Source organism: Zalophus californianus, chromosome 7, assembly GCF_009762305.2.
Source record: "Zalophus californianus isolate mZalCal1 chromosome 7, mZalCal1.pri.v2, whole genome shotgun sequence".
Lineage (NCBI taxonomy): Eukaryota > Metazoa > Chordata > Mammalia > Carnivora > Otariidae > Zalophus > Zalophus californianus.
The window spans coordinates 125,062,934-125,079,521 of NC_045601.1; the positions used below are offsets into that span (position 1 = coordinate 125,062,934).

The following is a 16,588-nucleotide window of genomic DNA, read 5'->3' on the forward strand; positions in this document are numbered from 1 at the left end:
ACTATAGCTAGTAGAGTAAGGCATATGGTATTGGTGGAGGGATAGACACAGAATAGAGAATCTAGAAAAAAGCAATTTAATGGAAGAAGGAGGGGTGCCTGGGTGGCTCAGTCGTTAAGCATCTGCCTTCGGTTCAGGTCATGATCCCAGGGTCCTGGGATCGAGCCCCACGTTGGGCTCTCTGCTCAGCGGGAAACCTGCTTCTCCCTTTCCCACTTGCCCTGCTTGTGTTCCCACTCTCACTGTCTCTCTCTCTCTCTCTGTCAAAATAAATAGATAAAATCTTAAAAAAAAACAAAAACAAAAACTGAAGAAGGATAACCTTTTCACAAAATGGTGCTGGAGCAATTGGACATCCACTGGCACAACAAACCGTGGCTTAATCCTCACACCTTATATAAAAATGAACTCAAAATGGGTCATGAACTTAACTGTAAAATGCAAAAGTATAATTCTTTTAGAAAAAACATGGGGTTCTAGGGCTTGACAAGTAATTCCAAGACTTGACACTCAAACCATGATTCATAAGAGAAAAAAAATCGATGAATTGGATCTCATCAAAATTGGATTTTTACTTTGCTAAAGACCCTGTTAAGAGAATGAAAATATAAATTTCAAGGCTGGGAGAAAATATTTTCAAGCTACATGTTTGGTAAAGGACCAGCATTCAGCTTATACAGAACTTCAGAATTCAACAATCAAACAGAAACAAAAAAATAGTACAATTAGAAAATGGACATTTTACTTAAGAAGATTTACAGATGGCAAATAAGCATACAAAAAAGATGTTCATCATCATTACCCGTTAGGGAAATGCAAATTTAAACCACAATGCGATATCACTACATACCAATCAGAATGGCAAAAATAAAAAGGAATGTAACAACTCCAAATGGTTGGTGAGCGTGTAGAGAACCGGCATCACTCATACATTGTTGGTAGGAAGTAAAATGTACAACAACTCTGGAAAACAGTTTGGCAGTTTCTTATAAAACTAAACCCACAACTCCCATGTGACCCAGCAATTACACCCTTGGGCATTTATCCCAGAGACATGAAAACATGTGTTTACATAAAAATCTGTACATGAATGTTCATAGCAGCATTTTTTCCCCTTTATAATAGCCAAAACACAGAAACAACCCAGATATCCTTCAAAGGGTGACTTGTTAAAATGTAGGACAGTCATACTATGGTATAAAGCAGAAACACTCTGTTTTCCACCTTCCTGTGTAGGGAAAAGCCCAGTTCTCCCCTATGGCGTATGTCCTCCTGTGTGTCTGTCTTTTTTACCTTTACGGAGAATGCTTCACTTCTGACGCTTTGGGTCACTGAATATTTGGAGATGCATCAATAAGCAATTCTCAGACATCAGCTAGGTGTCCCACAATTTAACCAATTCTATCACTCTCTACCTAGAGATAATGTCAGATCCCACAGGTTAAGGGCTCAGTCTCATAACACACACAAACACTTCGGATGCCCTTTGCAAGTGTCATCTGTGCTTCTGAGCACCTGCCTATAAGTTAGAGGTTCCTTCAACCCCTCCTCAGTTTTTATTAATTTGCTGGAGAATAGAACTCACAAAACTCAGGGGAACATTTATGTTTACCAGTTTATTAAAGGATATGATAAAGGGTATAGATGAAGAGCTAGATGAAGAGATACACAAGGTGTGGTCCTTCCTGAGTGCAGTTGCTTCTATCTCTGTGCAGTTGGGGTGCAATACCCTCCTAGTGTGGGTGTGTTCAACCTGGAAGTTCTCTGAACCTTGCATTATTAGGATTTTACGGAGGCTTCTTTGCATAGGCATGATCAATTATTAATTCCATTTCTAGGCCCTCTCCCCTCCTTGGGCATTGGGGGTAGGGCTGAATATTCCAAGCTTCTACTCAGGACTTGGTCTTTCTGATGACCGGCCTCCATCTAGGAGTTCACCCAGGGTTGCCTCATTAGAACAAAAGTTGCTCCTAGTGCTCTTACCATGTAGGAATGTACAAGGATTTTAGAAGCCCTGTGTCAGGAATGGGGCCAAAGACCAAATATTAGAACAAGAGATGCTCCTACTCTTCTTATCACTTAGGAATTTATGAGAGTTTTAGGAGCTCTTTGCCGGAAGCCAGGGGCAGAGACTATATATGACCATAGAATGAATATTCATTCTATGATCTCACACATGGGTACTAGTTAGCAATAAAATGGAACAAAGTCTTGATACAGCAACCTGGATGACTCTCTAGAGAATTAAGCTGAAAGAAAATATGCAGTCCTGGGGTGCCTGGGTGGCTCAGTTAAGTGTCTTCCTTCGACTCAGGTCATGATCCCAGGGTCCTGGGATCGAGCCCCGCATCGGGCTCCCTGCTCAGTGGGGAGCCTGCTTCTCCCTCTCCCTTTGCCTGCTGCTTTCCCTGCTTGTGCTCATGCTCTCTCTTTTTCTCTCTCTTTCTCTGTCAAATAAATAAAATCTTAAAAAAAAAAGAAAATATGCAATCCTAAGGGGTCCCATATTGTATGTATTCTTGAAATTCTAAAATTACGGGAGTGGAGCACAGACTTACTGGTTACCATGGGTGACGGATCTCGTTGGGGGAGAGATGAGCATGGCTTGTCAAAGGGCAGCTTGAGGTTGGAATGTTCTGTGTTTTGAACGTATCGGTGTCAGTATCCTGGTTGTGATCTTGGTGCTGTAGTTTTGCCAAATGTTATCATTGGGGGAAATTGGGCAAAGAGTCCATGGGTTCTTTCTATAGTATTTATTATAACTGTTTGTAAATCTATAATTATCTCAAAATTAAAAGTTTAATTTTAAAAATCCCCTTGAAATCTAATTCCTCTAGAGAGCTGGGTTGTCTTTTAGCCCTTGTTATATTTGACAGTCATTTACTCATTTAGTAGGTTCCTACTTTTTACCAAATTCACTGCTAGTTTCTGAACATACAGAAAGTGAAGACAAGTTTGGATATAAATATTTGGGATTCAGATGTGTCTAGGTGGTGGGATACTACCCAGGGAGGATATTGTAGCTTCAGAGAGCTTCAGGGCCATACTTATTTCACTCTATTGTGTTAAATTCCAGACTGTGTTTGAGTAGAGGACCATCATTTATTCAGCTTTATATTCCCAGTACTTGCCTTTGTAGCTGGGATATATGATGCATTAATGCAAATATGCTGGATGCTTGATTGACTGCACGAATATGATGGGGTTCAGGATAAGCTTACCTCAAAATATGGCACCTTGGCATATTAAAAATCTTAAGCTGAAGGAATTTGAAAAAATGACACAAGTAAGAAGGTCACTCTGCTTCTCACCACCTTCTTTGAAAGCAGGAGGTAAATCTCCCATATGAAAGGTACCCTCCCTGTACTAGGAAGAAAGAATGCATTATTATCACCAGGGAGGGAATTTGGGGCCGAGAAATCTGTACAAACCTTGTTAAACTAACCCTTACCTTCTTAGTTACTTCATCATTTACTACCCCTCACCCTTCACAAATTGATTGTTTCTCTGTCTACAGGATATACAAGCTTCCTGCTCTGGTCCTGCTTTGGGCCTTGATTCTCCTGTGAAGGCTCCCATGTACATTGTGAACATTTAATAAAATTTGCATGTTTTTCTCCTATTAATCTTTGTTACTTTAATTTTCAAACCCTGCCATAGACCCTAAGAGGGTCGAGGAAAGCTTTTTCTTTCCCTACAAATGCTTTAGTTTTTATGAGGGCAATAAGCTTTATGACCAAAGAAAAGAATTGGATAGGGAGATGCAAATTTAATTTTTTTAGATTGTGGGAGTGTATCTTTTTACAGGTCGATGAACAGCTACTGATTGGTGGACTCGAAATTTAGCAAACCGAGGAAAGTCTACATCTCCAAAAAACACATTTCTGATATATTCCTTGTAATAGCTCATGGAGGATTTTCAGGAGTACCTTGACAGAATATTGACAGTGATTAACTGATCCTCTGCAATAAACTACATTTCTCCCCTTCCCCTATTACAGAAGCTCCGTGTGTAAAAGCAGGGCAGGGGAAATCAGATGGAGTTAATTTCTTGCTATGCTCTTATGATAGTTTTTCTATGATAAGAAACACACACATATAGGGCGCCTGGGTGGCTCGGTTGGTTGGGCGACTGCCTTCGGCTCAGGTCATGATCCTGGAGTCCCGGGATCGAGTCCCACATTAGGCTCCCTGCTCAGCAGGGAGTCTGCTTCTCCCTCTGACTCTCTTCCCTCTCGTGCTCTCTATCTCTCATTCTCTCTCTCTCAAATAAATAAATAAAATCTTTTTTAAAAAAAGAAACACATATAAAAAATAAAGATCGTGTTATACGTATAATTTTTTAGCTGCTTTATTTTGTGATCATTGCCCAATGTCAAAAATATTTTTAATTACTGTTTTCTCTCACATCATTTGTACTGTTAAAAGATAATCAGATGCACATTAACCATTTTAAGCATTTATTTGAGCAACTATAGATTCGAATTGGGCAATGCCAAACCAAAAATGGTTAGGAGCACTTCATGGACAGGAGCTTGGGGAGAGACTTTTATAGAGAAAAGGTGGAAACAAAATAAGGAAATTATTGATTGGCTATAGCTTACCACCTAGTTGGCTGTTTGTGATAGGTGGTTCTTAAGTTTTGATTTTGTAACCTTGAAGCATTTGTGGGCTTAGACTTTGGTTTGCTTTTGTAGGCCGCCATGGTGTTACAGCCACCTCGGTCTAATGGCCTCTTTTTAAAATTAATTTAGCAGTACCATACTTTATTCCACCAGCTCCTTAGAGTTGGACACTTAAGCTTTTTCCAAGTGGGAATACTCAGTTTCTTGTTTTGCCCTCTTCAGTCATTTAGAGGCAGTGCACTTTTGCCATCGCTATAAAAAGACAAGGACACTGTGTCTAACAGACTAAATCTCTGGCAGTATATATTTGAAAACAGCTTTTGTTTTTTCCACATTTATGAGGTAGGTCATCTACTGCCATGTTTTTTTTTGACGGTAACTTTAATTTCTGGGAGGAAACCTTAAAAATAATGCTCCTCTTTTAGGAGATTAACATTGATTTTTCTCTTGATTTTATTAAGGTTTTTTATTTTAATTCCGTATAGTTACATACAGTGTTATTTTAGTTTCAGGTGTACAATATAGTGATTTAACTGTTCTGTACATTACTCGGCTCATCACGGGGGTGTCCTTTTAGCCCCCTTTACCTATTTCACTCATCCCCCCCCCACCTCCCCTCTGGGAACCATCACTTTGTTCTCTATAGTTAAGAGTCTGGCTCTTGGTTTGCTTCTCTGCCTCTCTCTCTCTCTCTCTTCTTTCTTTTGTTCTTCATTTGTTTTGTTTCTTAATTTCACGTATGAGTGAAATCATCTGGTATTTGTCTTTCTCTGACTTACTTTGCTTAGCATTGTACTCTAGCTCTATCCATGTTGTTGCAGATGGTAAGATTTCATTCTTTTTTATGGCTGCATAATATTCTAGTGTGTGTGTGTGTGTGTGTGTGTGTGTGTGTGTGTGTGTGTGTGTGTGTGTGTATGTGTCCATTTATCTATTGATGGACACTTGGGATGTTTCCATAATTTGGCTATTGTAAATAATGCTGCAATAAACATAGGGGTGCATGTATCCTTTTGAATTAGTGTTCTTGTTTTATTTGGGTAAATACCCCCTAGTTCAATTACTAGATTGTAAAGTTGTTTCTAAGTTTTTGAGGAACCTACCTACTGTTTTCCACAGTGGCTGCACCAGTTTGCATTCCCACCAGCAGTGCAAGAGGGTTCTTGTTTCTCCACATCCTTGCCAAGACTTGTTGTTTCTTGTGTTTTTGATTTCAGCCATTCTGACAGGTGTAAGGCAATACCTCATTGTCATTTTGATTTGCAGTTCCCTGATGATGAGTGATGTTGAGCATCTTTTCATGTATCTGTTTGGCCATCTGGATGTCTTCTTTGGATAAATGTCTGTTTCTGTCTTCTGCCTTTTTTTAAATTGGATTTTTTTTTTTGGGGGGGGATGTTGAGTCATATCAGTTCTTTATATATTCTGGGTACTAACCCTTTATCAGATATGTCATCTCCCATTCAATAGGTTGTCTTTTAGTTTTGCTGATTCTTTCCTTTGCTGTGCAGAAGCTTTTTATTTTGATGTAGTCCCAATAGTTTATTTTTGATTTTGTTTCCCTTGCCTCAGGAGACTTATCTAGGAAGATGTTGCTATGGCTGATGTCAAAAGAAATTACTGCCTGTACTGTCTCCTAAGAATTTTTATGTTGTCAGGTCTCATGTTTAGGTCTTTAATCCATTTTGAGTTTACTTTTGTGTATGATGTAAGAAAATGGTCCAGTTTTATTCTTTTTCATGAAGCTCTCCAATTTTCCCAAAACCATTTATTGAAGAGACTCTTTTTCCCATTGCGTATTCTTTCCTGCTTTGTTGAAGATTAATTGACCATAAAATTGTGAGTTTGTTTCTGGGTTTTCTGTCCTGTTCCATTGATCTGTGTGTCTATTTTTGTGCCAGTGCCATACTGTCTTGATTACTACAGCTTTGTAGTATAACTTCAAATCTGGAAGTGTGATTCTTCCAGCTTTGTTTTTCTTCTTCAAGATTGTTTTGGCTATTCTAAAATCTAAAATAATTTAAGCATGTAATGCCCACTCTGTTCAAGTATTTGCTTACTACTCTGTGGGTGGTTGTACTTTCTTTGTGTGAAGGAAAAACAGGTCAGATTATGGAAAGAGCACTAGGTGACAAGTAAAGGAGAATAGAAAGCCTGGTCTGTAGTTCACCTGGTGTCTGCAGGGGAGATGTCTCTGGGCCTCAGTTTTCACATCTGTTAAATGCCATACTTGGTCTGGCTCATCTTTAAGTTCCCTCTGACTTTAAGTTTTTAGGTTTCTTTCCAAATGTCAATACTTGCTTAACCAGCCACAGAGAGAACCATCCTTTCAAATGTTGGAAATGCTGTGGAAGAATGAATCCCAAGGTAAAATGGGAAACCAGGCTTCTGAGCTCCTCCTCTTTGCAACTTTGTACTTTGCGAAGTGAGTTCTTAGAACAATAGACACAGACATATATTCTATCCTAAGTGAAAAATATTTCCAAATCTTAGTATATTAACATCTCCATTATATCCAGAGATTAATTTTCTACCCATGTCATTCTTTTGGTGCATAGCCAAGGTCTGGGAATTAAAAGCCTATAGGAATAAAAAACTGGCCATTTCAATCTTCCTGCACTAAAACCAGGCACTTTATTCCTTAAGTCTGCACCCAATCTTATGGATACTTGCATTTGATTCTAATGAGCTTAATTATTTTGCTTCTCTGATAGCTTACAACAGAGTGAAAGCCTCAAACTCAGAGAGGTTGGCAGGGCTATTAGTACCATTAGAACAGTGGTAGAGGTTCTGCTGGCCAACTGAAATCAAAGAGGCAAAAAAATTTAAAACACTAAAAAAACTGCATGATTGCAAAGAATAGCAGTGGCTTTTCCTAAAGGATGAGGGTTGTCATTGAGAAAAGTTTAAATTTTATGTATAGCCTTTGTTAAAGAGTATAGTAACATTTCAGAGTATTTCTGTACCAGTGGTTCTCCAGGTTTTGCTGACATAGAATCACCCAGAAGCCTTGTTAAGGTGTAGACTGCTGGTCCTGCCCCAGAGTCTCTATTTCTTGGGTCAGGGGCAGGGCCTGAGAATCTATTACTCACAGTTTCTTTATTGATATTGATGTTGCTGGTCCTGGGACCACACTTTGAGAGCCACTGTCTTATGCAAAAGCATTTTAAATGTCGTTTAAAATAATAAGTTTAAATTTCCTGGAAAAATTAACTTAAGTATAAAGCTCATTCCTTACTATATAATTATTTCTAAAATATCTTCATTTTGTATCCTACCTCCTGTGGCTCCCTCCTTGGAGAGCTTAAGGTATAGGATTTTTTTTTCTTCCCTCTGTGCTGTTCTCTCTTGTGAGAGTCTGTTGTCAGTTCCTCAAGGTAGAGAAACTCCAAATATTTGTGATTTTCCATATTTGATTTCATTTGTTTCTACTTTCATTCTTCCTTGTTCTTAATTTTATTTGCTTGTCTTTTTACAACTGGAACCCAAAACTTACTTTTACGTTTTTCACATTATTAATATGTTTAATGCTGTTTTATCTGAGCACAGGTCATAAAATTCTGTCTCTCTCTCTCACACACACACCAAAATTCAAGAGGTTGTAACACTTTGGTACAAAAGTAAGTTTTTCTCCCTTCTTCTGTTTCCCAGCCACCCAGTTCTCTTTCTTGGAGGCATCTGCTCTTGTCAATATCTTAACATTCATGCAGTCCTTATTATTCATGGATTATTCATGGATTCTGTATTTGTGAATTTACCTAATTGCTACCATTTGTTTGTAACCTCAAAATCAACACTTGTGGGGCTTTCTCGGTCATTTGAGGACACACACCGAGTATTAAAACTTTGAGGCATCCATGTTTCCTCCTGAGGTCCAACAAGGCAATGTTCTGCCTTCTTATTTCAGCCCTTGCTGTAAACACGTATCCTTTTTGCCATCTATTTAGTGCCATGTTTTTCACATTTTTGTGTTTGTTGTGGATGATTTTGCTGTTTAAAATGGTCCCCAAGAGTAGTGCTGAAGGTCTGTCTCATGCTTCCAAGCTCAAGAAGGCTGTGATGTGCCTAATGGAGAAAAACACCTGTGTTAGATAGGTTCATTCAGCCCTGAGTTATAGTGCTGTTGGTTGTGAGTTCAATGTTAGTGAATCAACAGTATATATTAAATAGAGTATCTTTTAACAGAAACGCACACAAAACAAGATTGTATATTGATTAGTGGACAAAAATGTGAACAGAGGCTCACAGGAAACTAACTCTGTATTTCCCCTAGGAGCAGTGGTCCAGTATTCACTAATCTAGTGTTCTCAGAGATGTTATAGATCATAACTACTGTGAATAATGGGAATGGACTATGTATATATTATTTTCATTATTTCTATTTCATATGTATTTTGCAATTTCAATTAATTGCTTCCATGCACTAGCTAATCTTTACAAGTTATGAGGCATATAGAGAAATGCAGAACTATATTTTTTACAGGGCAGTGTTAGTGGAGAGGACAATATAATTTGGACTGATTGGCGCTGATTGGGGGCTGATGGAACCCTCATAAGGGGGCCTAAATTTCACTCTTCTGCCATCTTGTCACTATATTCAGAATATGATTTAGCATGCACATAACAGCCTGCTCTGAAGTTAGAAAGAAGGTTGTTTGATTTCCGTCCTTTTAAATGGCTTGCTAAATGAACGTTAGTGCTGTACTTTGCTTTTAGCTAGTTTATCGTTACATGTGTTGTGGGGAGAGGGTGACACCATGGAAATGTCACTGTGAGTTAATGAATAGTGTCTTTTCTCAGCAGAACAGTGATAGAGAAATCTATAGCATGGATATTCCTAATGCGGTTCACTCCTTTTGACTTGGAAAAACATTCCTTTTTTTAAAGGACAGAAACATCGTCCCTGTCCTCCAGTCACTTAAGATCTAGTAGATGGACTAGCAGTTCTCGGATGCGTTCAGTGAGTGTCTTATGTGCACATGGGGAAGAGAGGAGAAGTGGCTCAGTTGGGTTTGGGGAAGTATGTAGGATAAGACATGGTTTCACAGAGATAACATCTCTGGAATTATGAACCATGTCAATGGGAAGGTGTGTTTTAGTTTGAAAAGAAAATTGCCAAGGAACTCGTCAGGACTGTCTGCTGGAAAAAGCAAGGAAGGCTGGTATTTCTCAGGAGATGGCTGATAATGGAAGTGGCAGGGGCCGACTGGGACCTGGAAGAGTCAGAAGGCCTGGGTTTCAGTCCTGATGCTGTTTAGCACTTTCAGTTTTCAGTTAGTACGCGTGACTTTGGACAAATCAGTTTTTTTTTTTTTTTTCTGTAGTGTTGTCCTGAGGATGAAATGAAAGAAATAATAAAAAGAAGAAAGAAAACCCATCAGAGAGGAGGTGATGTTATGTCACCATTTGCAGGTGGAGACATATTTCAAGGCTGATAGCATCTACTTAATAACTGTGGAACTGAGGGCCAGCAGAGCCTTCGCGTGCTAAAGTTTACTCCTTTCTCCACTATAGCAGACTCCAGGACTTTATTTAGAGAATCTTAGATAAAATCAGTTTATTTAGAATATTTAGGAGAAAATAATTTTTAACCTGGAGGCTGTTTCTTCTATGTAGCAGTAATATCTCTAATTGCTGAAAATAGTTTTTAATATGCAGTCTAGGGAGTTGATTTAAAACGGGTTTTAATTTTACTTGCCATAGCCATTCCACTTGCTAAATTATTTCTGGGTGAAAACTTTATTCTTTTTCATTAGCTGAGTACTTTTTAGTTTTAAAACTGTTGTGTATGTGTGTCTTAGTAAGATTACTATACAGTTATCTTAAATGAGGAAGTTAGTGGATAATTATTCTGTCATTCTCCAAATATGGAATATGGAGAACCACAGTATATACCTCTCATTAAAAACAAAACTAAAAAATAACTAGTAGGGTGGTTCAAGTTGAGAGTAACTAGCAGTTTTGATGTTTCGCTTGAGCTTGATGAGATGCTGGGGAGGATGAAGAATGAGTTTGGTACATTTGTTTAATACTGTGTTTGTGTTTTGTATTTTACATGCATTGAGAGGAACTTTTTCCCTGGCATTTTGAGGAAAGGTTCATTCATACTAATGGATACTGGTTATGTGATCTTAATTTTAACTGATGATACTTTTCCTAAAGTGAAAAATAGTACAAGAGTGGTTGGGAATCTCTCTGCAATTCCAAATATGGTGATATCTTTAGACACTTATTAACCAATCTTCAAATTAATTTTGCAGCGTCTCTGGTCTGCAGTCATTCCCCCATGCATTTGTTTAATTACAGATTTTAACCTTTTGACTTAGGACAACAAAACTCATTTCTCTTGGAACCGAGTGCTGTATTTTTCCATTTGTTTTTGTGTCCATCACAAGATACTTTTCTCTTGAGTACCCCTCTATACTTGAATAATTAAGAAGCCTCCAGTGTGACAGAACATTTTCACACCTCTCGTTCTTGAAAATATGGCATTTATTAGCAAAGAATGGTATTGATAGTCATTTCTCAACTGAATTTATAGTGATGAAAAGACCTCTCTTCTGAATGGGAACATTGTATATTCAGATAATGACTGTTTTAAAACTGCTTTTCCTGCTCCTTCTCCCCCCCCCCACCCCCTGTCTTAATTGTAATAAAAGTCATTATCTACACAAAAGGTGACTATTACAAAAGGAGACTGAAGTGTCAAGGGATTTCCTGGGCTCTCTGATCCGTGTGCCCTGGCACCATCTCTCATCAGACTTGCCCTCTATGTGCAACTGCCAAGTCTTCTTGCATAATTGTCTTGACAAATGGTATACTCGTTAATATTGCAGTTGGGCCTTAGCCAGTCTGTGGAAGCCATGTGCCCCAGGCAGACACGTCCAGTGCCAGTTTCTTGCTGGTGGCTTTAATCCATGCCTTACAATGCTGGATAAATAAATAGTCACTTAAGGTAAGAAGTACTTTCATTTATCCAGGCAAGATAAGAGCATTTTTGAAAGGTAAGGGGCTGCTGGTGTTTCTGGGCTGTAGACCCTCTTGTAGGTTGGCACGACAGCTTCCTGCCTTGGAGGCTTTCCTTTGGTTACTTACATGCTCCAGAATCCATCAGAAAAACACATTTTGGTGAATCCTTAGAGAAAAGAGATTGTTCACTTTATTCTCTTCAGCGCTATTAAAGTGCCCAAGGTAGAAAAGCAATGTTGTTGTTATCAGTGCCTACAGTCATTTCCAGGAATTAGGCACACCGGATGCTGTGCAAAATAAATAATTGTGTCTAAATGGACAAAAGTCAAGGAAAGAGTATGGGATGCTCTCAGTACAACTGTGTGTTAAAGTGTTCTCCTAGGCATTTCATTTTATTGCAAATTAATGATTGCAAATACACAGTGTCCATTAGAGCCTGTATTGGCTGTTTTCCAGTGGGAGAGATGTACATGTCCACAGATAATTGCTACTAGGTTCCTTTGGCATGAGAACTGTGAATATTTCTATTTTAAACATCCAGGTTATTTATATTCACTTCAGCTCAGCCAGCAGGAGATATATTTTCCTGGTGCCCAGTTATTTCCAGAATTTATGGATACTGTATCTTCTGCTCTTCTGCACATCCAAGCTGGACTCTTGGTTTTGTTATTCTTTGTGTGTTGCACAGAATCCCTCCTGGAATAACCTTCCTAGTTATTCTGTAAGGTAGCGCTATGTAGGTAGTGTGGCCTTTTTTCTGATGACTGACTTCATTTGGGTGTGGTCTTTTTCATGATAGTCTTACTCTCAGGAGGAAAGAACTCTGGCTAGGGTGACCAGCATCTTGGTGTGTGCAGTTTAATTTGTAAGACCTTTGTCCTGTTTGACCAAGTTTCAACTGTGTTCTTGGCTTCTATGACAATTTTGAGAGAGAGAGGGGCCACACACACGTAACTTTTATGAGAGCATATTGTTATAATTGTTCTATTTTATTATCAGTTGCCTTTGTTCACCTCTTCTTGGGCCTCATTTAATAAGGTAAACTTTATCACAAGTATGTATGCATAGGAAAAAACAGCATATATAGGGTTCGTTACTCTCTGTGGTTTTAGTCATCCACTGGGTGTCTTGGAACATATCTTCCATGAGTAAGGGGGGACTAGCATATATACATTTTACGTAGGAATGATTATTTATATAAGACAGCAAGGGTAATCAGAGAAGTACTTTCTGAACTGTTTATTTCTACTTATAGCAGAAGTACAAGCTCACTAATGATAAACTGGATGGCAGAAAAATGAAATTTTGTTGTTTCTAGTTAACTCTTCACACAGCCTAACTTTTCAGCTTATTGTGAAAAGTAATGTTTTTGACGTTACTTTTGCCTAGCCCAACAATGGGACATCTTTAATGGAGCCTGGTGACCAAAGACTTTTATGCCTTTGGTAACCTTAAAGGTAAAAACTGCTGGTTATTTTTCCAGCAAAAGATGGGTTTACTTGGCTGTAAAAGAGAATTGCAATCCCAGCACAAACAAGCTGCGCCCAAACCGCGGGCAGGTCTGGGGAACAAATGAGAGGCAGTTATGAAGGAAAAGTCCATTAGAATAAACAGAGTTCTAAATATGGTGGCTTCTCATTGGTTGAGCTGTTGCCTAGGGGATGAGGAAAGGGTCTCTTCCTTCAGCTTCCTTTCAAGTGCAAGGTCAAGTCTCTCATTGGGTCTGCAGTTGAAGAGTGGTAGGGCTCCCCTGCTGAAACCTCTCGACTTTGTTTAAGTGAGTTTCCCGTTATTAAACACATTAAAAAAAGAAAATAGAACAAAACATGCATGCTTGCTGTAGTTAATAGATTCCTCAGATTCCATGGCTTTCAGCACAAGAACTGTACAGTACAAGAACTCAGCCTTAAAAATGCTATTTATGCAATTGCTGATGCTTGAAATGAGGTCGATGCATCAACACTACAAATGCTTGGTCCTGACTTGGGACTACAGTGATGTTTGAAACTGAACTTGCAAAGACGACATTGAAGGAAACCATGGTGCTAATGCAGATTATGTCACACTTCTCTTCTTACGCCAGAAGCTGATCATCCAGAAGAGTAATAAGTTGAATAAATGCTGAATTTGATAATGTTGTACCTCTTATACATTCCTTGAGTGGTGAGGAAATTGCTGGAATTCAGGCCATAGTGCTGCTGATGGTGACATCAAGAACCAGATGTGCTAATGTGATTGATAATAAGAAATACATATTTGGTTTAGTCCATGTTCCCCACACATAGCTCCTAAAACCCTTGTAATTTCTAGTTGTAATTGTAACCCATAGGAGCATCTTTTTTGTTATAGTATTTAGTTTTGTTGCCAATGCCAGAAAAAGCTCCAGGGCCATAAGGTGAAGTGGGTATCTTTTGTTACTCATATAGCAAACCCTTTTCTAGCACAGCTGAGTTTATGTGAATAAAGTGATTTTCAGCAAGCCCCTAGGTGATCTGAGGATGGGGGCTTATTGCCCAGGGAACCAACTAGACCTTTGAGGAGGGGGAGAAGGGCTGGAAATGGAGCTCAGTCACCATGACAGTTGATTTAATCAACCAGGCCTATGGAATGAATCCTCCATAAAACCCCCAAAGAATGTGGTTGAGATAGCTTCAGGGTTGCTGATCATGTGGATGGTGGTGTACCCAGAGAGGGCATGGAAGCTCTACCCTCCTTCCTGCATACCTTGTCCTCAGCATCTCTTCCATCTGGCTGTTTCTGAGTTATATATTTTTATAGTAAGCCAGTGATATCATAAGTAAACTGTTTTCCTGAGTTTCGCTCTAGCAAATTAATTAAATCTCTGATATATGGCTGGTCATCACCTGGACTAGTGATTGGCATTTAAAGTGGGGCAGGAGGGCAGTCTTGTGGCGCTGAGCTCTTAACCCATGCTACTCACTTCTGTCTCCTGGTAGAGAGCGTCAGAATTCAGTAAGTTATAGGACACCGAGCTGGTGTCTGCGGAGAATTGGAGAAGTGCTTGGTGGTGTTGGAGAACACACATCACAGCAGGTGAAAAACCCATGAGCGCTGTGGTGAAAGCTGTGTCATGAGTTAATTCCTGGCCTTGGAGCAGTGAGTGGTAACAGCAAGCAAGGGGGAACTCAATTGAGGAGAGCCCGCTAGGACAGAAACCCATGTTAGACAGACAGGAGACTGAAACAAGCCTTTTTAACTTCCATGTGTCAGGGCTGGCGCATGGCTGGATTGAGGCTGGTGATTGCCTTGAGGGTAGTAATACTCCCATACTTTTCTGAGATCCTCTGACCGTCCCATACAATGACCTGAAGCATAGATACTAGGTTAGTTTGAACAAAGTTTTAGTGAAAATTTTCCTTAGAAATATTTTTTTTACTAAAATATAATGTAACACTCTAGCTTTAACATGTATTAAAGACTTCATTAATGCGTATAATGGAAAAGCATTCGTTTGGTATAGGATCTGGCATCAGTTTCCCAGAAAATCTGAATATCTTAGTAATTGGCATTGTGACTGTGACAGTTGATTTATACTTAGGGAGAGGAAATCGGAAAGGCAGAGAAGTTCTTACATGCCAAGCATTCCACCTGCATTGTTATAAAAAATAATTGCTTAGCTGGTCACTGAACACAATTAGTTAAACTGTCTATGGCCATGTTACATTTATCCTGGCGTTTCTTCTTGATATAAATGGGTTTAACACAGGCCTTTAAGATGGCTAGAGCTCAACTCAGCAGGTACTTTTAAAACAACTTCTTCTTATAATAATGATTCAACTCTTTCAAAATAAGAAAGTTTATTTTTCTTTAAAGATTTTTTTAAAAAGATTTTATTTATTTAAGAGAGAAAAAAACAAGCAGGGGGAGTTGCAGGCAGAAGGAGAAGGAAGGCTACCCACTGAGCAGGGGGCCTGATGTGGGGCTTGATCCCAGGGTCCTGGGATCATGACCTGAGCCGAAGGCAGACGCTTAACTGAGTGAGCCACCCAGGCGCCCCTCCAAATAAGAAAGTTTAATTTAAAATGTAATAGATGTCTGTTTAGAAAGTTTAGAAATATAAAAATACAAAATAGAAAATAAGGACCAGATATTATACTTATTAAATTTTGTTTAGTTCCTAAATATAGTATGCACATATTTATAGGTAGATAATATATTTGCATAGTTAAGATTATATCATACATACAATTTTATATCCTATTTATCACTTTATAAGTATATGGTTATATCATTAAAACTCTTTGAAACCGTTGTACTTTATGAGTGCATAATATTTTATTGTATGGTTCTATAATTTACTCAGTCACTCCCTTGTTGGGGGGATGTTTATGTTGTTTCTAATTTTTTTGTAATGAAACTCCTTTGTGTTTAACTTCTGTCTTCATTTACATTATTTCATTGTGATAAATTCCTAGAAGGGTAATTACCCTGTCAGAGGGTATGAGCAGTTTTAAATCTCCTGGTAGTGCTGAACTCCTTTCTAGAAAGGTTGCACCAATAACACTCTCACTAGTAACACAGACAGCTGCCTTTTTAGAGACTTTTTTTGTATTCATACTACCCAGCAGGAATATAAGCACACTCTTTGCCTTGCGCTTTCATGAGTAAAAGTTAATAGAAGTTGGCCATTTCCCCACCATTATTTTAGTGGAGTAAAATGTACAAACTGTGTGTTGACTGAGCCACATTTCATATTTCTTGGTAGAAACTGTTTAAGTATTGCATCCGAAGGTTAATGGAGTGTGCCTGATCTTTTTCATATGGTTATGACCATATGTCATGTTTGCTTATTACCATGGCCCTTTCTGGTAAGCAAATTGTGCTTTGTAGAAATTACCAGTCCAGCAGACTTAATGCACTGCTTAGTTTCTCTTACATACAAGACCAAGGGAGATTGAAAGGAAAGACTGTTTAAACCATTATAAAATTCATTCATTTTAACAACAAACATTTACTTGATATTTTGCTAGTTC

General features: G+C 38.7%; 1 protein-coding gene across 14 annotated transcripts in view; it reads left to right on the forward strand.

The window, feature by feature from the left end:
- Nucleotides 1-16,588, forward strand: part of FARS2 (phenylalanyl-tRNA synthetase 2, mitochondrial) — a 537,883-nt gene that overhangs the window by 114,049 nt on the left and 407,246 nt on the right. Inside the window, exon 1 of one of the 14 annotated variants that reach the window (XM_027601924.1) lies at nucleotides 9,957-10,037. The exons of 12 other annotated variants lie outside the window; for them this stretch is intronic. In XM_027601924.1, the coding sequence (XP_027457725.1) occupies nucleotides 9,968-10,037 (70 nt within the window). In that variant the 5' untranslated portion in view covers nucleotides 9,957-9,967. Of the gene's footprint in view, nucleotides 1-9,956; nucleotides 10,038-16,588 lie in introns of those variants that run through there. One more of the 14 variants, XM_027601918.1, reaches the window with a different exon arrangement.